This window comes from Artibeus jamaicensis, unplaced genomic scaffold (genome assembly GCF_021234435.1).
Source record: "Artibeus jamaicensis isolate MK-2021 breed Jamaican fruit bat unplaced genomic scaffold, CSHL_Jam_final contig_456, whole genome shotgun sequence".
In the NCBI taxonomy this organism is placed as follows: domain Eukaryota; kingdom Metazoa; phylum Chordata; class Mammalia; order Chiroptera; family Phyllostomidae; genus Artibeus; species Artibeus jamaicensis.
Genome location: NW_026521839.1, coordinates 8240743 through 8266840, shown reverse-complemented (window position 1 = coordinate 8266840; position 26098 = coordinate 8240743). Strand labels below are relative to the sequence as shown.

The 26098-nt window shown below is 47.6% G+C and overlaps 1 protein-coding gene across 2 annotated transcripts in view; it reads right to left on the bottom strand.

The window, feature by feature from the left end:
- SPOCK1 (SPARC (osteonectin), cwcv and kazal like domains proteoglycan 1) overlaps positions 1 to 26098 on the bottom strand; it is a 469853-nt gene that overhangs the window by 250221 nt on the left and 193534 nt on the right. For both annotated transcript variants that reach the window (XM_037163499.2, XM_053666503.1), the window contains exon 3: positions 15624 to 15669. In XM_037163499.2, the coding sequence (XP_037019394.2) occupies positions 15624 to 15669 (46 nt within the window). The remainder of the gene's footprint in view (positions 1 to 15623; positions 15670 to 26098) is intronic.

Sequence of the window (26098 nt, the reverse complement as noted above, 5' to 3'; positions counted from 1 at the left end):
GTGAAGGAGATTTCGTAAAAACATAGCACATAACAACTCCTTTTTTAATCCTTGGGGTGGGGGAACCATAAACTTTAACATGAAAAAAAAATTGTTTTCTTTTAAGTTTCAACTAAAACATGCTTCCAGAGTTCATTAGCATCTCATTGGGTCTTGATATACTTCCCCTCCTCACCTCCTTTCCAGGGGTATTTGATCTCTGGGGTCAAGCAGCTGTGGTTCCTGGCTGTACTAAAACACATGTTTTTAGTACAGGGAAAAGCCTGTTATGAAGTCCCTCTCCATTCAACAAATACAACATCTTCAGAAAAATATAGAAGATGCTCAAATGGTCCTCTTTAAAAAAAATGATTGTTATTTTCTACAGCCACAGGTCTGCGACAAGTTTAATTTTGAACAATGACAAAAATTAAAATAAAGAAAGGAGGGAAAAAGGGTTCTAAATCATGCAATTATCCAAAGTCTTTTCTTATTTGTGAAGGAGGAAACAGATAGACAAATAGGCAACCGGCTTGATGAGCAAACCTGTATGAAGTACTTGTTCTCTGCCAGTCCCAGTTCAGGAGCTTAGGAAGATATACAAGAACACGTGAAGTATTGTGGTCCCTGATGCGGTGTTCATTACATTACCCTCACTGTTATTATGGAGTTTGAGAATTACCAGAATTAAAAAATATCTACTGATACCGAGGTTCCAATATCACACAACTAGGAGAAACAGGGCATTCGGAGCATCCCTCCATAGGATGTAGTCATACGTCACACAAATATGTGGTGCTGGTGGCCATGACCTACCTGTGAGTGGTACGGGGGAGGAGAACACATCCTGGCCTGGGGATAAACATGACAATAAAAAGGGGATTCCAAGTCAGACATGGTGAGATGACCATGGCCCTCCAAGCATAAAACATCCTGAATGTGTCAAGTGATCCCTTCCTACATCCACACAGCTGGATTCTAACACCCTGAGCTCCACCCTCTTTAGTAAGAGAATTAGGAATTGCTCCAAGCAAGTCTGGCTTTAATTAATAGGTCCTAGAAAAAGCCTGTTAAGTTGCTATTCAGCACTGACCAAATAAGGTCCTAATACTAGAGACATCAATCAACTCAAAGTGGGGAAGAAAAGCAGGGAGAAAGAGAAAAGGCAAAACCAAGTGAGAAAGCGCCTGCTCTGGGCTGTGATGACCTCGCTGTAATCATGGAGTCGGAGTCAGAGTCAGAGATGGATGAAACTTCCCTGATGACACTCAGCCTCCGCCCAGACTTGCTTAATGCGGCAGTGCCTAGTTGTGTGGCTTTTCCAGTAAAATGTTCCCTGGAGGTTTTCTGACATGAATGAAACTCATTATCTCCCTGAAATCCAAAGAACGCAGTGGAGTGATTCTCTGTGACCTGGTTGAAACCCACTGAGAGAAAAATTCACCTGTGCAACTGCAGATGCCAACTGCCGACTGCCACCCTCATGGGCAGTAACCAAAGGCGGGCACTCTGGCTGAGTCTTTCTAGAAAAGCGATATTCCCTTTGTTACTCATCCACTTTGAATTTCCATGACGAGATAAAGGCCGCCCATCCAATGTTCACACCTACAGAAAACCAGCACACTGAAAATGAAGAAAGGCAGGCTGAAATATTTGTGGGTTTTCTGAAAAGTAGAAAAGAAAAAAATTAAGATAAACCTGATTTGCCTTTTGGCAGCCCACTCTCCTAAGTGCTATTTGGTAGAGAGAATTCATACAGCCTTTCGCCCACTAAATAAATGAAGAGAGTTGGTTTTAGACAGACAATGAATGGGGCGGTGGTCTCTCTTAATTTTTAAAAAATAAATTGATAGCATTTCTCTAAAGAAAAAAGCTTGCCTTTTTCACTTAAAACAGTCAATGCACATAAAGTAATGTACACCCAACTTTTTGGGAATAGATTCGCTACACACACTATTTTGATATATACCAGCTGCCAATGGCGTGTCTGTATATGTAAATTGCACCTCCACAGGCCACTCCGCATAGACAACCTTGAAGTCACCTCCATCCAGAAGTTAGCTGCATAAATGGTCAGGAAATTTGGGGAAAAACCAAATCTTTGAAGGCTCAAGAAGAGTTTTAAAATGTCACTTTTATAGCTGTCTTACTCAAAACTTATTGCCAAGCCCCTTTAAATTATAAAATGACACTGAAAAGCTGTCTTTTGTTTGTGCTACTTGTAAATCAACTACTCAGTTTTGTAGTAATAATAATAATAATAATAATCATTTATTTAGTGTTTTTCTGGGTTCTCAGCTAACAATAAATGTGTAGTATCTCATAACGCCCACAATAAGCCTATGATGTTGGCTATCTCATTACACACGAGGAACCAGAGGCAGAGAGGCGTTATGGAATCTCCCCCATGTCTCGCAGCGGCAAACAGTGAGATGGGGCGTTGGCTCCAGAACTCCCTTTTTAGCAGTATCCCACCCTTCACCACCTGCCCACACCTGCTGACTTCAGTAGATTCCTTTTTATCACTTAAAACTCTTCAAGCTTCACTTTAACTGACCATGCCAGATTTATCTCTCATATTTCAAGACTTCTCCACGCAGATCCCAGACTGTGAACAAAACTGGACTGGCCACTTCCCCATACATTATTAACTTTCTCCATTTCACAATTTTATCAATGGTATTTCCTCGATGTAAAATGCAGTCACTTATTACGAACAGAGGGAGAATTAAAACCACTTTAAGTTTATATGTAGATATAGATATAATAATTATAAAGGCTTACACAATGATCAATTACTATGTGCCAGAAACTGTGTTAGTCCATTTGCATAGCTATAGATGTGTGCAATAGACATGTGATATACATACAGGTATTTTTGCCCTGATGCCACAGATGAGGAGCCAAGTCTTAGGGAAGTTAAGTATCTTGTCTAAACAACTTAACTAATAAGAACTAGAGTCACAGCTCAAACTCCAACTGTCTGACTCCAAGCAGCAAGCTGCTAGTCACACATTCTAGGCCACATCTTTCCCAAATTCCAATCTGCATTACAGTTGTTTGAGAGTAAGTTTTTTTTATCCCTGCTGACCTGTACCATTTCTTGGAACACAGGCGAGATTTCCACCTCTGAGTACCCCCACCCCAACATGCACAGTCGTGGGCACAGCCTCTATGGAAGTGACTTGAGTACAGGTGAGGACTTCTCAAGTGAAATGTTGATTTCGAGGCTTTGGGGAAGACTCGATTCCCAGGGAGGAGCGCCCTCCTCCGCCCCCATGAAGCACTGTCTGCGTTCATCCCGCACTATCCTTGCCTGCGGGTGGACTGACAGGAAACAGATGAGCAGAAGGAGTCGGTGTGCGGTGGGTCCGCCTCTGCACTGCGCTGCCAGGCCCCAGGTGGAAACGATTCACAACCCCTCACCTTGCTCTGAATGCTGTGTGCAAAGCGTTGTGGTTTGTGAACATATTGCAACTAACTTCAATTTAGGCTTCTCAAAGATTATAAAGCCTCAGAGACTGGAATATTAGGTTAAAAAAATTAAAGAGCCATTCTTCCTTTTTTTAAGATTTCATTTGCTTATTTTTATAGGGAAAGGGACAGAGGCAGAGAAGGAAAGAAACATCAATGTGAGAGAGAAACGTCAATCAGTTGCCTTTCATATGGACCCCAACCAGGGACCTGGAACCCAGGCATGTGCCCTGACCAGGAACCAAACCAGCGACCTTTCACTTCACAGAATAATGCCCAACCAATGGAGCCACACCGGGCAGGGCAGTAAAATTTTAAAAGAGCACATTCCCTGGGAGACTTCTTGTATTCCCAGTTACACTGCCAGTAGTCAGTCTAAGAAGTATGTATTTAAATAAAAGAAAGTTATTTAAACATACCAGAGCCAGAAGATATTGATAAATCTGATTTGGGTTCTAAAAATGAACAGACTCCAATCAGCAAAATCTGAGACCACTTCTCATTTTATCTGACCCACTGGGTTACATGCTGCCCCTCGAACCAATATCAGCACCTATGGAACCGTAGAGAACTGCCACCACAGTTTCCAGAACGAACACCAGAGTCGGAGTCGGAGACGTGGGTGCTGGGTCAGGTCCAACTGCCACTCAGAAGCAGAGTGAGCACAAGGGAGTTATCTGGTCCCTACGAGTCTCATGTTCACATGTACAATGGAAATGGTCTGACCTATTGATTTTGTACTGTTAATACAAAATCCCACATGAAATACTTTGCCATTTGTAAGGTCCATAACATAAAATGCACTTATCAGTGGAGACGAAATTGCAGCCAATATAACAACATATTTGATTATAGGAGAGAATAGGGTTTTCTCTCTCCACCTCATTCTTTTTCCCTCCTCTACACAATTACTGAACAGCTATTTACTAAGTGCCTAACATGTGCCAGACACTGTGTTAGGTGCAGAGAATATAATGGAAACTGGTCAGATAAGACACGTTGTATGGCAGGGAGACAATGAATGAATGTATAAATAGATGAATGAGCAATTTCAGAGGATGACCGGAAGGTAAAGGGATTGGCCAAAGAACACATAAACACGACCCGTGGACATGGACAACAGCATGGGGATTGCCTGTGGGAGTGGGGACGGGCCAGGTAGAGAAGGCAAAGGGGGGAAAAGTGGGACAATGGTAATAGTATAAATAATATAATATTCAAAAGGAAAGAAACCGTTTCAGAAGGTGAGAAGGACTAAGAAGAGGATGATGATTACAGAAGAGCTTTCTGAGGAGACGGCATGAGTGACAGCTGCAACCCGATTGCTCACACAGCCTCTGGCACAGAAGCAGCACAGGGGCAGCAGCAAAGACCAAAATGATCGTGGCTGAGCATTCTGCACTCAACACTCGAACCCGGTTTCCCAGTTGTGAAGTGGGAGCCACCCCGTTTCCTTCACAGAGTTGCAGTCCGTGTGAACAAGGGTGTGTGGGCATGCACACGCAGTTTTTAAAAGAGGACTAGACAATACTGGCGTGTAATAGGTGCACAGTAAATGGCAATTACGATCTGTCGACACCTATTACCTCAGCACTTATGTTCTGTCTCCCCCTACGTACGGTGGGTCCCGGAAACGCAAAAGCACTCGAGACACACATCAGCACGCTCCCAAGCAGAGCTAAGGCTAGCCAGGGAAACAAGCAGTAAATTAGCTTTTGAAATTATGCCATTTCTACTGCGTAACAATGCAAAGCATAGACTGTTTGGAGGGAAGGACCTAACCCAGGCTAGGACCCACAAGAGGCTTCCTTGAGTGAGTGACATGTAACCTGAGACCGACAGGAAAGAGTCGCACCACCCTGGGAAGTTGCCCGGAGTAAACCGAGTGGAGGAGACAGAGTGTGTGAAAGCCTTCGCTCAAGCCGTTTGCTAACTCTTGTAACATCATAGCAAACTCTTAAGGGAACAGTCAAGCATCTAAGAGATGACTCCAACTCACTCTCCCAGTTGCAATTCTCCTGTCTCCCTCCACACCATCTGAAAAGTCACACCACCCAGACAACTTTCCACTCTGTATGTTGAAAGAATCAAACTCATATAGGAAAGCACGCTTCTAAGAGAAAAGAAGAAGAAATGTGAATGATAGAGTCATAAATGCAGCAGCTGAGGATATTTCACAGGGAAAAACGCCCACGTGACTAACCCAACTGCTGGCATTACCACTTTGGACCATGACCCTGCCCCACCCACCTGACTGTTCAGCCCGAATGTCTTCGGAGGCAGAGATGGTCCCTCCTCTTTCTCTTCCTGGACAGACCTGCTCAGGCAGACAACCAGCCACATGCCCTCCACACACAACGATCCCCTTTCCCTGGCAGCTGCAGAGCCTTGTCTCCAGTGTGAGACAGCACGACGTCCTAATCACCTAGGACCTAGGACATTGTCACTGACACGCTAACAAGACCACACTGAACTCTGCATGCTCTCGGATGTCCCCAACACCACAAGCTGTAGGAGACAGAAGTTGAACAAGCATGGCCTTTGGAGCCGGGGTAGGGGGTCCATGGGTGAGGCTCTGGCCTTGGAAGCCAGGCAGCAGCACATGCGTGGGGACTGGGCTTTCCTTGAGAGCAGAGAGCAGCCTGACCCAGTCCCCCAGGCCGCAGTGGCCTCTCTGTGAAGACGGCGATCTCAGGCCCTTCCTCAGTCACGCCCCCTACTCAAGTGGGAGGCACAGACGTTTCTCTGTCCACAAAGGATACCGGTCGCTCCACCACATCTCACACTGAGAAATCACACTGCACTTGGAAGCTGATGTCGGTATCTGTGGCTCTGGCAAGATGAAACATAGCACCAGGGCCATTTACCTGCCTGCCATTCTTGCCAAAGACAATGTCATCCACTCAGAGAAGCAGGTTAATTAGGTGAGTTTCAAATGCATGGAACTGAGGCTCTAAGCTGACTCCGCTTCCCACACATCTACCCATCCTCAGAGAGGCTCCCGAGGCGCCTCCTCCGAGACCCTTGTCCTGACCCTTCCCCAGGAAAGGCCGACTGCCCAGTTGCCAGGACCCTAGTCCACTCGGCTCTGCAGGGCACTCAAACACACCCTCTGGGTCTCATTTCCTCCCTCTCACCCACCTAGACAATAAGCCCCCTTAGGAAAGCCTCTGTCACGTTCCCATCCAGCACCTCCTAGGCTATCAGTAAGCTCCTGACTGAACAACTCGCTGACCAATTGGCTCACACATGATTGAGGTAAGTGGACACATCCGACACCTCCTCTAAGATCCTTTCAAACCTGAAAACCTAAAACAAAACATCAGTCGCCCATCTTTGACCAAGCCTTGCGGCCTATATCACATCCATTCCAGTAATAACACTGGGTCAGGCCCTACATCAGGAGCTTTACAGACCCCTCACGCCACAGGTGAAATGAGTGCCATAATTTCTATTTTACAGATAAGGAAACTGAGGCTCAGAGAAACTAAGCACTTGCCTAAATACGCACAGCTATTAAAGGGAAGGGCTGGGAGTCAAACCAATCCCTGCCATTGCAAAGCCCAGAGCCCTTCCAATATATGTCACTGCATCTTGTCATACGCGGTTACTAGGGCAGAACGGACATTCGCTAGGCCTCCAGGAGTGAGTTGCTACATAACACAATGAAGACCGTAACACAGAACACTCCATCTCGGGCCTAAGAGCTGCGGGGACGCGGTGAATGACCCGGGCAGTGTTTCCAAGCAGCCATCTTGCCGCTGTGAAAGCGCTCTAACCCACTCAACAGTCCCAAGTGAGAAAAATGTAGGCAGCGTTATTGATTTGCTTTAAAATTCAACTGACATGTTTTCTCTACTGAGAGTTTCCTCAAACTAAGGCTGTTTCATTAGGACTTGACAAATACAACATAATTAACTCAGGGACTATTGCTGTAGCAGGTAGAATAATAGGAAGGATTTTCCCCCTTTTTATAAGACCAACAAATCATTTTACATGTTGGAGGAAAGGTAGTAAACATCTCTTTAAAATGGATGTGCTCATACCAAAAGAACCTCTTAAACACGGAGACAGAAGGCCGCAGTGCCCATGACTGCAAGGAGAATTTTACTACCCGCCAGGACTCCCTCTGACTCCATCCAAAGGTCGGACCACAGCCCCAACGGCTTTTGCTCCTGGTTCGGAGGCACTGGGAGCCCCCAGAGAGGTCAGAGGAAGCGGAAGACAATGTGGACACAGCCATGGGCACCCCGGGCAGAGCCGGCTGCGCTGGAAAGACACTGAGGTTTCTTGAGCGCGTGCCACACACCAACTCCGGCCCTTCCCAAACGGGATCTCATTCCGTCTTCGGAAATGCCCTGCGAGACAGACAGCATTGGCCCCACTTTACAGATGAGGAAATGAAGCCTGGATAAGTCAGATCACTGAAACGTAGGCAGCCAGTCGATGGGACTCCCAAGATTTGAACCCTGCTCTGTCCTTTACACCTTGCAGTGCCCACGGGACTCAGAGAAGAGAAAGGACCTCTTACTTGGCCTTTTCTGCTTCTGATTCTGAGTGCCCCTCCCCATTCTGGATGGTTAAAAGGCCCACTTAATTCCACTGGTTTTACTGAAATTATATTCATAACTTATTTGTTAAACTGTAACCTTTGAAGTAGGAACAGCAGCTTCAAACTTTTCATTTTTCCTTCTTTTATCAAGAAAACATAAAGAGACTCCATGCTGCCTGCAACCACTACAGCTCAACTGCCACAGATGGGAATGATCTCAGGAGCCGTCTGGCCCTCCCATCTTATTCAGAGATGGGCAAACGAGTGAAGAAAGGCCATATGATTTGCATGCAGTTGCACATTTTAATAGTGGCAGATTCGTGTCCCACCTCAGCCCCCACCTGGGACACCACTCTCTGCAGGCCAAATGGCTGGACAGAAGACTCCATCACTACGTTAGAAATGCTACAAAAAAGCAGCACCAACAGTAAAATGAATGGAGACAATGTAAATGTCTACTGATGCAGGAGCAAGGGAACAAACTGTAGTATATAGGACTATTACAATATAAAGTGATTAACTACATCTGTAACTATCAAAACAAAAACGGGCAAAAAGTCATTTTCGGTAAGATAAACATGTTAGATGAAAAACCGATTTCTATATGTTGTGCATTTCTATGTACAACATATAATGTAACATACTGGTCGTAGACCTGCCCATGTGACATGAAAATGAACATGGGCAGAAAAGCATTAATGACATGGTCACATTCAGGGAAAAGAAAATGGGAATGAGGATCGAGGAAGGATGCCCATGGGATTCGATATTATAGCTGATGTTTTCTTTCCTTAAAATAAGCAAACAGGCAAAGGCAGCCAGAGATGAAGGACTTGATTTAAATTTAAAGAGGGGAGACTGAGTTAAAGCCAGGGCACACTCATATTTGAGTGAACAGACTTCTCTTTCTTTCCTGGCACAACGGACTAGAATTCTTTTTAAATACTACGTTATTGCCATAATCAGGACACAAGGAGGCGGCTAAAGTGGGGTGTAACTATCTGGGGCGGGAATGGGTCAAGTAAGAGGGTCTGTTGCTACAGAGGGAAGAACAGTTGTTAAATTGTGTGGAAAGACAAAGGTGAGAGAGAGACACCAACCAGACCAAACATGAAGGAACCAGGCCGGCTGCCCCTGAGAATCTGCAGTTCACAGGGTCAGACAAGGTGAATAGACTCTTAAACACAAAAACATTGTCAACACTGTATAAATGCGAATCAGGCTCTTTGGGGTGAGGGTGAATTAAACATGAAAAGGAAAATTATGGAGACTTAAAGACTCCTGTTAAGCCTCTGATATAAAATTTCAGATTAGTCTAGAGAGAAAAAAACCTTTTTCTAAAGAACAATTTTGAAAATGAACCATCTTTCCTCCCCATTGAACCCGTTTAAAAACAACAGAACATGAATGTTGGGTGACCCTCAGGGCTCTGGCTCCAGAAGCACAGCAGGAACACGGAAGGACTCTCACTTTCAAGGGTTAGAATTCTCACCCTCAGAACAGTCCAGGGCTCTGGTCAGGACTTGAACTTGTTGGGATTCTACTAAATAGATTGCAAGTCAAAGGGCAAGGTTTTTCTTCTTTTCTTCCACTTGAGTGAATAGCAGGGGTGAAAGGGGCGCCTGACTTCCAGGGCTTTATTTTTATCTGGAGATCAATTTCTACAAGTTCGCATTCTGCTCTGAAGGTCACCAGCATCATCTGAGGTTCAGCCAGAGCCAGGCTGCTCTGGAAGGGTGATTAGTATTCACTCCACAAGAAAAACATCATCCTTAAAACCAACAGCTATCTGCTTTCCTTAAAACATTCATTTATTCCACATTAAAGGAACCCGCGTGTCTCAAAAAAAATTCTGCAATATATCCCCCCTTTCAGCCATTCCTCCTAAAATGTTTTGTCTTATCAAGTGGAACTTCACAGCCAAATAAACCAGTGGGTTCCTTCCTGAGCAAACCATGCCTCCAGACAGAACCTGAATTAACCCTCGTCTCATCGCTCCAGGACATGTTCAGGTGATCAGCATCTTATAGTAAAGTGAAGTCTTGGTTATGTATGTAAATTACTCCCCCACCTCGCCCACCCCGGTGCACGAGGAAAACCTTTTCTGCAGCAGAGGCATTATGAATAATTTCAATTTTCTTCTTCAGAAAGGACTGGCTGAGGAGCTAGGAAACAGCTTGTTAGAATTCACTTTGCTTCTTGTTTGTCCCTGCTCTTAGAATCCCCAAGCAACACCTTCTTTTGTTCCCCCCCCCCCGACCTCAGTACTGTAGTTCCATCAGTTCTCTCTGGACCCTGGACCCTCCGGACCCTGTGGACGACCTTCCTCAACAGCCTCCCCAGCACAGGAACAGGGAGCCTTCGCCTTGGCACCTGGAGCACCGCACTGACGGTGACTGGCTGCACAGGCTGGCGGTGCACTGATCCACGTACAACGACACAGAATGAGTGCAGCCACGCTGCAGCAAAGGCGGCCACCTCAGCCGACACTGACCGATGTCACTATGCAAATACCTGGCACCTCATGGGTTTCCCAGTTTCCCAGACCAGCCCGCCTTCACTTCCCCACTGGTTCCTAAGACGGGTGACTTAACCTGGGACATGTCGCAGGGAGGCCTTCTTTAGTGTGGTCCCTACTACCTAGCCCAGCAAATGTAAACACTGAGCATTTGGGGACTTTATAAATGAGTGAACACTTTCGAAGCTGAACTTCTTGAGCCCCAATAATGAGGATCTGGGGTGCACCACTACACTGACCTGCCTCATATGCAGAACAGGCCAGCTCCAATTTAGCCCTGAGAGCTTCAGAGCATTACAACTGCGAAGGCCCCCAGGTGGGACTAAAAGGGGAAAGAGAAAAACCCTGAATGGGAAGGGAGGGAAGCAACAGGGAGGGCAGCTCAGTGGGAAGAGTGGGGAATAAAAAAGGACCAATTATTTGCTAAAACAACACCAATGGAGTACCTCCTATATGCCAGACATATAACTCACTCAATCCTCTGAATGCTCTTGTTGCCTCTCTAGATGGGAAGCCTTAAAATCAGTGAAGTTAAGCAACTTGCCTAGAGTCACACAGCTAGTAACTGGCAGAGTCAAGTTCCAAACTTGGAGAATATGACTGCAAAGCCCAAGGCCCCAGACTGCACTTACCAAAGTGTATCCCATAGAATACACTGCTTTCTCTGGGTACCCAATACATGAGGAGTGAAAAAAAATTAAAAACATGCAGTCAAAGGCAAATCTGGGAAATGCTAAGTTAAATGGGTCTTACTAAAAGGCCTCTTAGAGCTTTTGAATTGCTAATGAGCATTGTGAAATTCCAAGGGATGAACAGAGTTAGGAGTATGTCCCAGACTTACTTGACTAAGGGCTTTTTCTCTGGCAAGCATCTTGCTGGACCAGTTGCCACTTTCAGAAGCATAAACCTTGTATCTGCTCCACACCCATTTCCATTCCTCCTTCCCCCTACAGGACGGGAAACCACTCACCTTGGCCCGCTGCCCTCTCAAACTACACACCTGCCCAACTCTCGCCACAGACATCTGTCTTTGAGGATTTCACAAGGGAAAATTTTCAACTCCTGTCTGTCCCTTCTGTGAGATTTGGCATTAAATCACTACAATCAAAAAGGATATCCTACTCTACCCAAATCTCAGGAAGAATCCTTCTTAGAAAAGCCTGCGCTGACGGCTACTATAGGCCATTGACAGAAGCATTAATGATTCACTTCAAGATAACAGCTGAGAGACATCTTCCATCTTGCGGAAGGAGCCTGGCAGGTGAGGCATTTTCCCGCTAACTGCCTTGGAATCAATCTCATGGTAAGTGCTCCTTCTACAAGGCCCTGTTGGCCAAAGTTCAGTAAACATCCTTAAGCAGAGACAGTAATTATAGGTAACTTTCTTTCTAATTAAATCTATTGGGGTAACATTGATTAATAAGATTATAGGGGGTGCACAGTTCTATGACATATCATCTGTATACTGTATTGTGTGCCCACCACCCAAAGTCAAATCATCCTAAATACAGTGAGTGTCCTAACTATTCACAGCACCTAAGACAATCAGGAGCGACCTGGGCATTTCAGAGGCCAACCTGAAAACTGAGTGGTAAATCTGAGCACCCTGAAATAAGCCAAACTCCAAGCTAATTAATGATGCAGTAGAGGAGTTACCTAACAGTCCTGTAGGAGGAACATCATTTAGCAGGCATGTCTTGGATTTCTAATCACAGCTGTTGAGTCACCAGACTGTGCTCTAAAATACTGCCCTCATCAGTCACTCCTCTGCTCACAAACACTCTGTGGCTCCCTAGTGCTGATAAAACAAAGTTCAGATTTCATAGACTGGCCTATTCTTCATAACCTAACTCAACTCCACCTTCCGGCTGTGCTCCACCAGAACTCCCCACGTAGTCTTCCTACCCCTTTTCTCCCCTTTCATGTCAAGCCCATTCCACACTCACCTCCATCATCAGGCCCTTTCCACCTCTGTCCCTGCCTGTAAATGTCATGTGAAACTCTGGAATGCTTTCCACCCTGAAAGTTTTCCCCAACCACAAAACCACCTGAACCATGTTCCATTCTCTTTCAGCTTAGGAGGGGAAATGACCTCTCTGCAGCCAACAGCTTCCACTGAGGTTTAGCAATTCTCCTATTTTCTGGAAGATGAGATGCTGTACGTCTTCCACACCTGTGGCTTATATTTCAGCAAGTGGTGTCAGCGCTGAAATAGTAACCTCCCATTTTTATTGAGCAGCAAACAGCGTAACTGGTGACATCTGCTGGGGCTGATATTTTAAGTGAAGGCTCTTCTCAGACTGGCCTCCTCTCCCGTGACTCTGTATATAAATAGCCAACAGCAGCCACACCTGAGGTATGAGATGGAGCTTCTCCGCTGAAGTCCTCAATTATACCCCATAAAATCATGAGGTTTTTCTGGGAGGATTTATATTGGGCTGGCAATAAAATTTGTTTCATTTTTTCTGTATGATGGCTCTTAGTTGCCTTTAACTTCATTCCACGCAATTTTGTTATATTGTGTTGTGACAGCTGTCATATCAGTGTGCATTAATAAAGTCTATTAAAATTGGTGAGTTTTTGTGCTGCCATTTTACGTTGAGGATGAAATATGCAACATTTTCAGCATATTATGCTTTATTTTTTCAAGAAAGGTAAAAGCGCAACTGAAACTCAAAAAAAGATTTGTGCAGCGTATGGAGGAGGTGCTGTGACTGACTGAATGTGTCAAAAGTGGTTTGCAAAGTTTCTCAGTACTATCGACATTTTGGCCAAATAATTTTTGGCTGTGAGGCTGTCTTATGTGCTGGAAGATGTTCCGCAGCACCCCTGGCCTCCACCCACTAGAAGCCAATAGAAGAAAAGAGCTGACATACTCAAAATGTCCATCTCAATAAAGTTATTGGTGAAAATAAAAATGTGTCTTTTATTTCACAGAAAAAACCATATGGGCTTTTTGGCCAGCCCAATACAAGCAGATCTGGCTTTCAGATCTGCAAAGCTAGAAAAAGCGGGACCAGGGGCAGGGCTCTGCTGGGAAGAGTTGCCGGCATTCTCTGGTCTTTTTGGTGAAACAGATTTGAACACCCTGTTCTTTTTGGGTGCTCGGTTTCTGTGTTAACCCTTAAATCAAGGGAGGCTGTCACGTACGTCCTTGAGGGGCAACGATACCCATCATCAGGTGTTACCTTTCCAAGGAGTATCAGTAACAGCAAACACAGGTGCCCAGGTGAAGTTCTTGGGTCCGTTTGCAAGCCCGGGGGAGTGTTCACCTGGCGGTGTTCAGGCAATGCCCATCCTCATAAGACAGAGGCCTATTTCTGGTTCGCTGCCACCACCGGCCGAGGCGCCTCTGCGAACACAGTCCAGGCAGGATGTTCACGGAGGGGCGGGTGTTCCGACCCAGATAATGCCCTGCTGTGCATCTGAGTGTTCTTCCACAGTGCAGGTACATCCTTTCAGAGGAAGTTTTTAGACATGTTGACCATTTTTGATGGAAAATTTCTAAATTACAAATACCTTCATATGCTCTGATTGGAGGTTGCTTAGATATGTATAAGCCCAGACAGACCCTTTGAAGAAAGTCTTCCTTGGTACGTGCTTCCTGCACACACAATGCACACACCAAGTGCCCCAGCTACAGGCCCGCTGCTTCTGCACGCCAACCTGGTCCTGGCCACTAACAACAGACCCACTGCTGCTGCGGTCAGAGTCATCATCTCCCCACCCCGAGCTCCACCAGGGTGGGCACCCCTGCTTGTGTGCTTTGTCCCCAGAAGCTGGCTCGGTGCTTATAGGCATAGCAATAGTTAACCCATGTTTGAGAATGAGCGCATGCATGTACATATGAATGAATGGAACGTTGCCCTACTGAGGGGCATGAGCTAAAACATGTATGTGGGAATCTCAATACCAATCTTGCTTATAAGAAAACCAGAGTCCAGAGAGAGAGTGGGACCCCTTAAAAACAACAAGGCTTCAAAATCTTTCCCAAAACAGACATTAACGTGAAATCGACAATATCAATTTACTTTTCCAATGCTTGCCTTTCAGACTGTGTGGATTAAACTCTGGGAAGAGAGCATTTCAGCCTCACATGGAAGCAGCAATGCTCTCCTCAGTCTGACAGATACACCTTCCAAAAGTGCAAGGTATGTTTGCCATCAATTACGCTGCAGCTGAGGCCTTGCTGCTCTCACTCATGATCACGCCTCTCTGTTTGCCATCAAAATGGCAACGATGCGACAGAAAGGAGCACCGTCTACCATGTGACAGGTTGATGCCTTGACTTCTCTGTGCCGAGCTGACCATCACGATCCCATCAAACACTTAAGCTACAGAACCGAAATGCACCCTCAGAAGCATGGACCTTTGAGACTTGGTAGTTACATCTGTCCTCAAGTGTCAGCACTAATCACATACACGTACCTAAGATACAGCCTGCCATCACTTTCAGCAAGCAGAGGCAGTGCTGGCAGCAGTCACCCCTGGCACAGTGGGAACAGGCACGTGATTTGCGGCAGAGGAGCCACCAGAGGACCCGGTGGTGAGTGACGGTGACCCTCAGGAGTGGGCTTTGTGTCGGGAGTGGAAGAGCCTTCTGAGGGCTGGGCTCGAACCCCTGCGATCGGTGAGCCAACTCTGAAACACACTTGTGTTTGGAAGCCACGATGAACTTAGTTAACGAATGAAAATACTAATGCCGGTGAAAGCCCCTCGGGACCAACCCGTTTCTGAAAAGGAAGCTCCAGGTCACGGCTCACGGGCCCCGGGCAGCCCCTTTGGGCGCAGTCGCTCCCACGCATGGAATGGCTGGGTTTAGCGTGGCAGCGCTCCAGATTAACCAACACCCACTTCACTTTTTTTTCCAGACAAAAGCAACCAACAATTAGTTCGGTCAATTCAATTACAAATTCTTTCTTAATCTGTTTTAGGCAATCTCAAAAAAACCAATTTGATCAAAGTTTTGACCACCCCAGTCAATTCAGTTCCCAAAGTCAGGGAAATAAGACCCTTGTGGAAACTCTAACTCAGCAAAGGAAGGACAAAAGAGACAGCATTTCCCATGAGATATACAGCAAGAAATACAGCATCCTTTACCTTGGTCAAAGGGCTTGTTGGGATTCCAGTTTCTGAAATAATCATCCTATATAATGAAAAGAAATAGAAAACAAAGGTCAGATTTCAGGCAGTTTCTCAGGTGACTGCATAAAGAGCTGCCATTCTCCCCACCTCCCAAAACACAAAGGAAAACAACAGGCTTCAAAATCTTTCCCAAAACAGACATTAACGTGAAATCGACAATATCAATTTACTTTTCCAATGCTTGCCTTTCAGACTGTGTGGATTAAACTCTGGGAAGAGAGCATTTCAGCCTCACATGGAAGCAGCAATGCTCTCCTCAATCTGACAGATACACCTTCCAAAAGTGCAAGGTGTGTTTGCCATCAATTACGCTGCAGCTGAGGCCTTGCTGCTCTCACTCATGATCACGCCTCTCTGTTTGTAACAGCTGATAATTCAATTGTCAACATTTCTTTTACATGGAGATGTGTAGCTTGTGCCCAGTTCCCAGTTTTCCGGCACTCACAAAACCTAAAAACAGAGGGCCGTGCAAATGCTAGAATTAACCACAGGCAAACGTGTAGCTTCACACCATTTGTTCCCAATGTGTAAAGATAAAAAAACAAAGGCTGGCCAATCTGGCTGATTGATAACCATGTCTCCCTTGATACAGCTGGAATCGTTTATGCTCCGAGGCTAGACACTTCATTACTTTAAAACTGCAAGGGCCTGGGTCACCCCCTTCTTCATGGTTACATTTAATCTCTTCCCCACTCCCAATAACCCTTTCCTTCCAAACCAGCACTCCGTCTCCTCTACCCGTCCAACCCGCGGTGCTCACCCACCCTCACTGTGCCAGCAAAACCGAAGTTTGTAAGGTGCAGAGGCTTCACCCTTGTACACCATCCTCACACCATTTTAAGGGCATGTGCCCCCTTTTCAGTTAATTTCCTCCTAGCTGTACCCAAATTATTTGCCACATGTGCTTTTGGCAGGTATTCTGAACCTGCAGACAGCTTCAGGAGGTCCAAAATAAGGCCTCAATTTCTCTCCCAGAAAAGTTAATTTACATCAAAGTGCACAATTAGTTTAAATTATTGTCCACGCTGTCTGCAGATGCAGTTTATCTCTGCCACAGCCACCTGTGAATGTCATCGGCCTCTGTGTTGTGCAATTACCTGGCTTTATTAAACCCTTGTTGAGTTCACCTAAGCCCTTAAATAGATTTCAGGAAACTGGATTTAGAGTAAAATCAGAACATATTGCTTCATGGGCAGTGATTCCATTCTCCAGAGCATGAATAAACATGAGCAGGTTCCTCTGGATCCTTAGGAGTCTCCAGGAAATTATTTTTAACTCCAAGGACCTGGACCCCTTTGCTCTGTCTCTGATTTGATGGTAGAACTGCCCGCTGCACCCGTCTGGTCGAATGTCTCTCAGGCTGCACCCTAAAGGACCACTGAGAAAGCTCAGCACAGTCCCCCGGCATCATCTCTCTCCATCCATGATGCCAAGTCACTGGAACTCTGTGGTTTGAAACCCAGCAGCCAGCATTCAATGATTCCAAGTTAAGGGCCGGATGGTAGGCGGTAAATTTAGCACCCAATTTCTCAGTTTGATGGCCAGTGTGCTCTGAGCCGTAGACACAAGCATGGTGCCAACACATTCCGCTGTTCACAAGGACAAGAGAGGAGACAACCCAAGATGAACTCATCTTCACCACTGAAGAAAAAGGTAACAAAATGTCCATCTTTCCGACTGAAATTCATTGATGCCCTCCTCACATTCAGAGGATGGCATCATGTCCAATGGCAAGGGGGAGTCTTGGGAAATGCTTTCTACTTCAATGTGCGGTTCTAAGATAAGGAAGTCCTTGGGAACTCAGGATTGGTGTCCGAAACATCACGTTCTCTCTGATGTCAAAGAAAGGTTTGCAGAAGTCTCAAGAACTGAGTATTCCCTAATGACTTCAACATGCTTTATAACTTGGATGGAATTTGAAGCATGCTTCTGGACCCTGTCACTTTTCCTATAATTGCCCTTTTTACAGATTTCTTGGGGGACATCATAGTTTTAAATGTAAAGCCTCTAAAAGCAGATAGCTGCATTAGAATATTTGAAACCTACTGAAATGTAATAACACTGCCTAATTGCTGCCAAAATGTGAAAGTACACCTTGAATGAAAGCTCATTATGCAAAATGGGTCCTTCAAACAGCCCCTTGCTCAGCAAGGCCAAGCAGGGAAAGAAAATGATTCCTTGCGTCTGATTGCTTTTGCTTAACCTTAGGAAAGTGGATTGCCAAAGCAAAAAGCAATGAGCCAGGAGCCGATAAGACCTTCGGTGTAACTGGCTTGGCTATAACTGAGAGGGAAACCCCCTATCAGGGGCCATGACCGTGAACATTCAGGAAGTGCTCCAGGTACCAGAGCCCACTTGGGGGATGGATGGCCAGGGAGCACAGGGGAGGGGGGCTTCTTCATGGGCATGCTGCAAGCCTGAGATTCCCGGACACACGGGTCCCCTCCCACACTGTGCCAGCCAGTATGGCCCATCCAGGCAGGCCAGGGCTAAATCCATCAACTCACAGTGCAGGCATTTCCGGAAAGATGGCACCCAAATCCATGTGGGGGAAAAAAAAACAGAGATAAAAGAATCCCTCTTCTGAGGCTTCACCTCCTGAGACTGTGCTCATCCCTGAGCCCCACTTAACAACTGGGGGCTCAGAGGATGCGAGGACAGCTGCCTGTTACCCTGAACCAACACTCTGTCGCCAACTCCAGTGCTGGTCACTCTTCCCAAGGCCTAGGACTGAGGAGCACCACCCCAGCCTTTTTATTTTCTAAATAAATAAAAACACATGGTGTATATTTTACATCATCCTAACAGCTCTCTCAGTTTCCTAATGGGGATGATCTCCACCCTGGGGAGCAGCCGCCTGCAGGCACCCCACCTCCATGCTGCACTGCATCCAGTGTGCTCCTGCGCCACGGCCCAGAGTCGGCCCGGTCCTGGGCAGGGGCAGGACTTGCAGAGCCCTCGCCTCCGATCTCCCTTCTCACCCAATCGAGCTGTGGCCGGTTAGCTTCCGATGGTGCTAAAAAGCACGTTAGATGTGCCAGATCAAAGCCGCCAGGAGATATGTATCTGTCTGAGTTGCCTCTTCACTGGTCGTTTTATCATCTACTGATGAAGCTTCTAAAAATGACTCGCGAGGCCCTTGGCAACAGTTAATTTTTAAAACACAAACCTAAACAGAAAGATGCAGATCTAACTATAGTTGTTTATGAAACCCAATTACTCCTGGTAGTGTGCTGAGGAGGAAAGGCTGGCAGTGCTCTGCACACGCGGAGCTGTTGGCCTCAGCGAACAGTGTGGCGAAGTCAGGCCTCCCGGGGCAGGGCTGAGAGCTGTGGGAGGGAAAGCTGGCCCCGCCTCGCTGCGCCACTTCAGAACTGGAAAGAACCCAGCTCCTTAGGAAATTACCCAGCCGGTAAAATCTGGAAGAACCTATAAATGTAAACAGTCTCAAATTCGAACATACTGCCTTATGTTTCAAATCATGAAATGCCCCAGGGCAACATAAAGGCACAGCGAGAAGGCTTTTTGCCAGCATAAAGGGCACAGTGAAGAGGTGATGAATCATCACATGTCCAGGATGAGGCAAAAGGAGGTGGTGCTGGTGGCAGAGAAGAAGGGCAGCCTGGGGATGATCATGGCCCCACTGTTTTTGTTAATCTTCCACAGATGATCAGATAGATAAAACCATCTGCCTCCATTTATCTCTCTAAATAAACACCTCTGTAACGTAGTGCTGGACCCTGTGAAATCACTGGAACCCAGTAACTACGGGTTTTCCAGTATTTTAGAAATATTCATTTTGATAAGCATTCATGGAAAGGAAATCTGTTTAAAATATATACATATGCAACACATTGCATATTATTATGTATAATAGATAATAAGAATATATTTATCAATACACAATTTATATATATGTATATATATGTATGTGTGTGTGTGTGTATATATATATATATTCACATATGCCAAAGAACATTCTGCTCTGTAAAGCATCTTGCAATAAAACCTTTAATCCTCCCTAACATGAAATGAGGCCAAAACACCCCCGCTGCACTTGGAGTGGTCAGGTGCCTTCATCGCGGACGCCATGACCCACTGGGAAGTGTGTGGTTCGGGCCCATTGTGCCTGGGAACCTGAATTTTCCTTTCACTGCCCCATAGTCCCAAAATGGCCGATGCAGTTCAGTCCCGATGTCCCCCAGGGGCTGCCTTCCGCAGGTGCTAATCGAAGCTCCGAAGGCTGTCCGGGCAGACTCCGAGGAAGAGGCGGTGGCAGAACGCCTGTGTGGCTTCTGAAGGGGATGTGACGTATCATCCACCTTATGGCTTCGGATACTTCAAATTAAGTCACTTAGCTAACATGAAACAGATTGTTTCTCCTTCATAAATATTTTAGGTAAGTTTTTGAACTTCAGTTTCATCTGAAGATTACCTGACATAATACAAAACACCAGCCCAGAAAACAAAGGGGAGCCTCGTTTGTCTCGGCCAGGAGTGAGTGATACGCACAAAGTAAGGCAGTCCTGGCCAAATTGGGTAAGTGGCACGCCAGCTGTTCCAGCTTTAACATCTCTGTATCCCTGGTATGTGTGTAAAAAACACAGGTGGGTGTACATTTATACACTCAAAATCACTTCCTTCCTCAATAGATTCTTTGATAAATTGGTCTGACATTTGGTATAAAGTCCTGCAGGCCTCAGACAAACTGATTCAGAAAATAACAATGTCAGTTGCTCTGCTCTTTCAATAAATAACCCACCAGTAAAACACAGATAATAACTGACAATCATACTTGTACTGTAACTAATGAGAGAAGATAAAGCAGCAAATGGACTGTTTATGTGCATTTGATAAATTGCATCCCCTGGATACACCACTGAAAAATAAATATGTGTGGTGCTGGTTCACTGAACTAAAGCAAGTATTTACCATTGAGATTTGGGATTTAGAATGAAATTTACATTTTATTTGGCAACTATTTTGATGCTATGTCTACATACAGTTGAAAAGTCAAAAACCTACCTCAACTTCCTGAGTACGAAAGCATTATAAATGAGAAAAAAATAAAAGAATCACATCAAACAATAGGAATGAATGTAAACATTTTTGATAACTGCATCAAATTTTCATATTGTCATAACATTAGAAAGTCACTGACCATCATTCCCTGGGAAAGGTCCCATTGTCCACCAAGTTCAGGGGGAAGCATGCTAGGTCACAGAGCAGAGTACAGGAAATGGGGTGAGGTCTGCGTGTGCCCTAGTGACGCCGGCCATTACTGTAAAGCAGCCACCAAAACTGTGATTAAATCTAACACTCAGTCGTGATCACTATCTATGGGAGTTTCAAATGAACAATTTCCTGTGACATAGGGTGACATTCAATAAAAACTCTGAAATGACATCGGAGACCAAGTGGAACAGACCTACATTTCTGCAAAGAAATTATTTTGCCTTGCAGCTCCAAAATAGCTTGGAGGGTCTAAAACCTCAGAAAGGCGGGATTTACGTCTCAGAAGTGTGGAAAGAGATGGTCGCGGCACCTCCAGCCAGTTAAAAGACTGGAAACGCACAAAGAGCTCAGGAGCTTCCCTTCCTGGGGATGGCTGTCCGTCCCTGTCTGTCCATCTATGAAGTGGGCGGGGGACTGACCCACTGACTTGTTCTTTTCTCGGAGAAAAACTGAGTCTGAGATTTCTTCCCCAAAGCATGCTCTGCCTGAGGCTCTTGCTTCTGGGAATGTGAATGGGTAGGAGTTGCTCCACTTGCCCACTGGCCCAGACGAGGGGTGTCGCCCCAGACTGAAAGCTCCCCACACCCTGGACCTCATTAGCGAAGTTACCGAAATGCCTAGGCTAATCAGGGGCAGCCTTCTGAACACCCAGGAAGGAGCGAAGCCGCCAGTACCATGGAATCGAAAGCACAGGAGCAAACAGGGGTTCAAATGTAGCCTCTGGCACGCACCAGCTGTGTGGCCTTACGCTGTCCACTTAAGCTTCTCTGAGTCACGGCCGCCTTCTCCATAAAACCAGACCACAATGATGTGATGATGCGGCAGAGTGCCTGGCACGAGATCGGACACACAGAATGACTCAGTGAATAACAGACGTGCACTTGGGTGTCCATCTCCAGAGGTTTACGGCACTGACATGTCCCGGGAACACTGAAATAACGCGTTTCAAATTTCAATAATGTGACTTCTTCTGCATTTGAGCCTTATCAGGTAGGCCCCAAGCAAAGGGAGACTAACTGCACCTGGGAAAAATAATTATGAAATGTTTTAAAATGCATGTAATTTATTAGTCTCGCATCAGAAGACTGGATTAGAAAAAAAATCAATGAAATTTGAAAATTTGAGTGGCAGGAAGGTCCCTGTTTAAAGGTCAGGCTCCCACTCTGTACAACTTAGTGACCTTGTCTATTAAAAAAAAGATATTGACACCACAGCTATTTTGCACACGCAGGCCCCGTGAGGCGTTTTGAACCACTGTGAGGTTAGCACAGGTCATATCACTCACACACACGACGACTGCCTGGGTCCTGTCAGGGGCCTGGGCCTGCTCCGAACAGGCAGCGTCTCTGCACATCATTCATTTGCACGTGGAAAACAGATGGAGGAACAACCCTCAAAGACTCCCTCTCGTCGGCACAGCAGACAAGACCCTTGCCATCTTGTAAACCTTTACTTCACAGAAAATACAAATTATTCTGGCCCCAGGCCCAGCCTTACCCCAGAATCATAAATTCCAAATTAATTGCTCTGCTGTCTCTCTGAGAATGCCGCCCCTGCCCCCTCCCAGGCTGGCAGGCCTCCCACACACCCAGGTGCTGGCTTCCAGGGTATAAAACACCAGCAGTGATCCCCTCGCCTCTTCCTCCCTGCTCATCCCACACAGAATTGCTGAAGGCGGGGACTGGGGAGCAGCAGTCCTCAGCCTTCACTGACCGATGGGGTCATTGTGGAGCTTTCTGAACAGTAAGACCCCAGGAGACCCTGATTCAGTGTCCTGGGCAGTGGCCTTAATGATGGGGGATTTTAAAGCTCCCCAGATGGTTCTAATGCACAGCCGCGCTGCCTACGGGAACCACACAGTAACTTAATCGCTGTGACTGAGAGGGGACCAGGGGACAGCCAGACCCGCCGCGAGCACCAAACCAGGTGCAGCTCCCCAGAGAACTTGTCCCTGAGCTTCCAGAGTTTCCCAGACCCTCTCCGTCTTCTACTCTCAGACCTACCCCTCGAGGCATCCCCAGCTCAGTCCTCCCGGTTGCCCCGAAGAACCAGGTCTCAGGCTGGATTCCTCCCTCTCCCTTCCCTCAGCCACTCAGACCGTGACCAAGTCCTCTCCCTCCCGCTCCTGGATCTCTCACGCCTCCCACGTGTTTAGTGCCACATAGCCGCCGCTCAGCTCAGGACACCTTCCCCTCGGGTTCCTGCCACCTGCCCCAACCAGCCTCTGCCCCTCTCCAGCCCTGCCCAGGCTGTTGTCCACAGTGCTCCTGCAGTGACACTCTGGTCACATCACATCATCCCCTCACCCGCCACCTAAAATACTCAAGTTGTCCCTCCCAGCTCCAAGCCCAAGCCCAAGCCCACCAGCAGTTCACAGGACCCCGCGGGACAGGGTCTCTGCTGGGCCTTCCGGTCACCCACCAGCCCACGGGCCTCATGCCGGCCACAAACGCACTGTTCTTGGCCCTGCAGGAGCCAGGCTCCCCCGGACCTCTGCGACTGCACGTGCTGCTACCTGCCTGCCGGAATCAGCCTCCTCACCCCTCTTGGGTAAACAATTACTGCTCTGACAAATCCCAGTTTAGACAACGCTTCGCATGGGCAGCGCTCCCTGTCCCCAATCCCTGCACACCTGCCTACAGCCCCCTGGGAGGCCCCCAGCAGATACTTCCGGGATGGCCACTCCTCAAACTCGTCCACGCAGGAGGCCGGGGCAGTGTCTTGACCGCCAAACCTCCTGGGCCCAGCACAGAGCCGGTTCCTCGACAGGTGCTCTAGACATCTAGCACTGAAGGAGCCCAGGAAACGGTTCAGTCTCTGCTGCTCTTTCGTGCCAGAATCTTGGGCTGCGACTCCCCACCTTCTTCCCCTGTACCTCAGAACCACGGTTCTCTGGGACCCGGAGGAAAATGAAACAGGCAGCCCCTCTGAATGGCCTCAGACGGGAGCCGCCCGAACCTGGCCCCCGCGGGCACGGGCGTGACACTGGAAGGCTCGCGGAAACGGACCAGGCCGCGCGGGAGGAGCGCGGGTGGGCCTCTACCCCACACCTGCTGAGGCCCTCTAAGGAACACTAAGGAACGAGCAGACGTCACGACCCAGCACCGGGGCTGAGCTGAAATCTGATGCAAGATCCAAGGCTTGCATCAAGTTGAAGTTGAAATCAAATCAAATTATCAAATAGCAACATTAATATTAATTGTGTGGTAATAATAGCAGCTACCTCTTTGGAATGCTCAAAGTGCACCAGCCGCTGTGCTAAGCCCTGACTGCGCGTTTTTTCCGAGAACCTCCCAATTCCCTCAGAGTCAGGCACACCCAGCACCTCGGGAAGTGGCTGTGGACACTGGCGCTGAGAGAGGAGAAACCACTACTGTGCAGCGGGGGCAGATCTGGGCTCAGCCGAGCCTGACTCTGAGATCCTGCTCGAACCACCACACGACCCCACCACATACGAAGGGAGGGGCAGTGAGGCACGTGAGCACTGGGGCCCCTGGGGAGAGGCCGCCCTGTGCTGACGCTGGCAGGAGAGGCTAAGGCACAGGAGATGGACATGCAGGCCACAGGCCTCCCAAGAGGCCCTCTCCAGCACAGAGAGCATCTGCCTGTGCAATGGGAGGGCAACACCTGCCTCGCACAGTCTCTGTGAGACGAAACGGCTGGACCATCTGCTGTGTGCCAGGCAGGCTCTGGGAAAGCAGTCAGGACAGCCGGACTTTCTGACCCCCCGGGACCCCAGATGGCTTCCTGGGCTTCGGAATTGTCAGAATTGTGGCCCTCAGCCCTCTGGCAGTGGCCGCGGGAGCCCTCTGCCTCTGTGTGCTCGGACTGAGCACTCACCCAGTACGCCAGCAGCGCTCCCTGGGGCCTGGTTCAAAGCAGAACACCCGACTCCCACATCAAGGCACAGCACGGAGGAAGCGGTGGCTTTGGCACCAGCCATCGCTCTGGGAACCTACAGCCACAGGCTTTGCATGAAATTTTCATTAGCTGCACAGCCAGGCTCACTGCAGTTCCTCCCAGTTCTGTCATTCAGCCCCTTCTCTTCCAGGGAACATCTGGGAAGGGTAGCAATGAAGACTCGTTCCACTATGTCCTCAAAAGTGTCCTAGCAGCCACCGTGCCTGCCCAACTCTGCACCCTGAGGCTCCGGCCCTTGGACTGTTTACACAGCAGATGTTCCTCACCCAGGCCCCAGAGGTAAAGCTGATCAAGGTCTTTTGTCCACGACAAGCCGGTGGTGTCACAGTCAGGATGGAACATGCTCATTTGAAATTTGCAGTTTCTGCAGTGACATTTGCCCTGTGGATAAAATGTGACCAGTGCAAGGAACACTCCCCAGCCGCCATTTACCTCTACCATCACCAGAAGCTTCCAGGGAGAAGGGAGAGTGTCCCCTGAGGTACGGCCATGGCTAAAACCAGAGCTCGCTGTGAGAGAGGAACATGCCTCTGAGGCCGACTAATGCTCTCCATGGGGACGCACTCTCCCCGAGGCTGATGGGTCCAATGAACCCTGGACCATGGAGATGAGCACCTACCTTCCTGCTCTCTCCACAAGCATTTATGAAACTCAGAGATTGATGTCACACCGTCTCTCACTCCCCACACCACCGAGAAGATGCCTGGTCAGGAGATGATGGTCTAGGACATGGGGTACATATGTCACGTGACAAGGTAGAGTGTCCAGAGGGACAAGAGAACTGTCCTCTGGTTAAGACCCTGTGTGTCACTCCCTGAACAGCAGTTCCTCTCCCACTGCCAGGGGACCCACAGATGAGTCCACTCCATGAACATCTAGCTGTCCTCTCCCCTCCAAGGGACTCTCTACAACCTGGCCGTGGCCATTTAGGGCCTTGGGGCATGCAGGGGGCACATAGAGAGTGCGTGAGGATGAAGCTGTGAAGAGGCTTGAGTGCCTCCACGGCTCGTGAGCTGTGCAGGCTGTGTCTGTAAGCACACCGGGAGGGTAGCGCCACCACACTGGTATTTTCAGAAGCATTCTGGGCTCTCTGAGTGTGGGGCAGATTACAGCGATCCCACGTGAAGCCAAGGACACCAGCGGCAGAAGCCCATCCCACGTGTGCACAGTGATCACTGATGGAACATTTACTGCATGGAGAGCTGCCCTCAGGCTAGAAAAAGACACGAGTAACACCCATCCCTCACTCCCTGGAAGCCCACAGTCTGACTAGG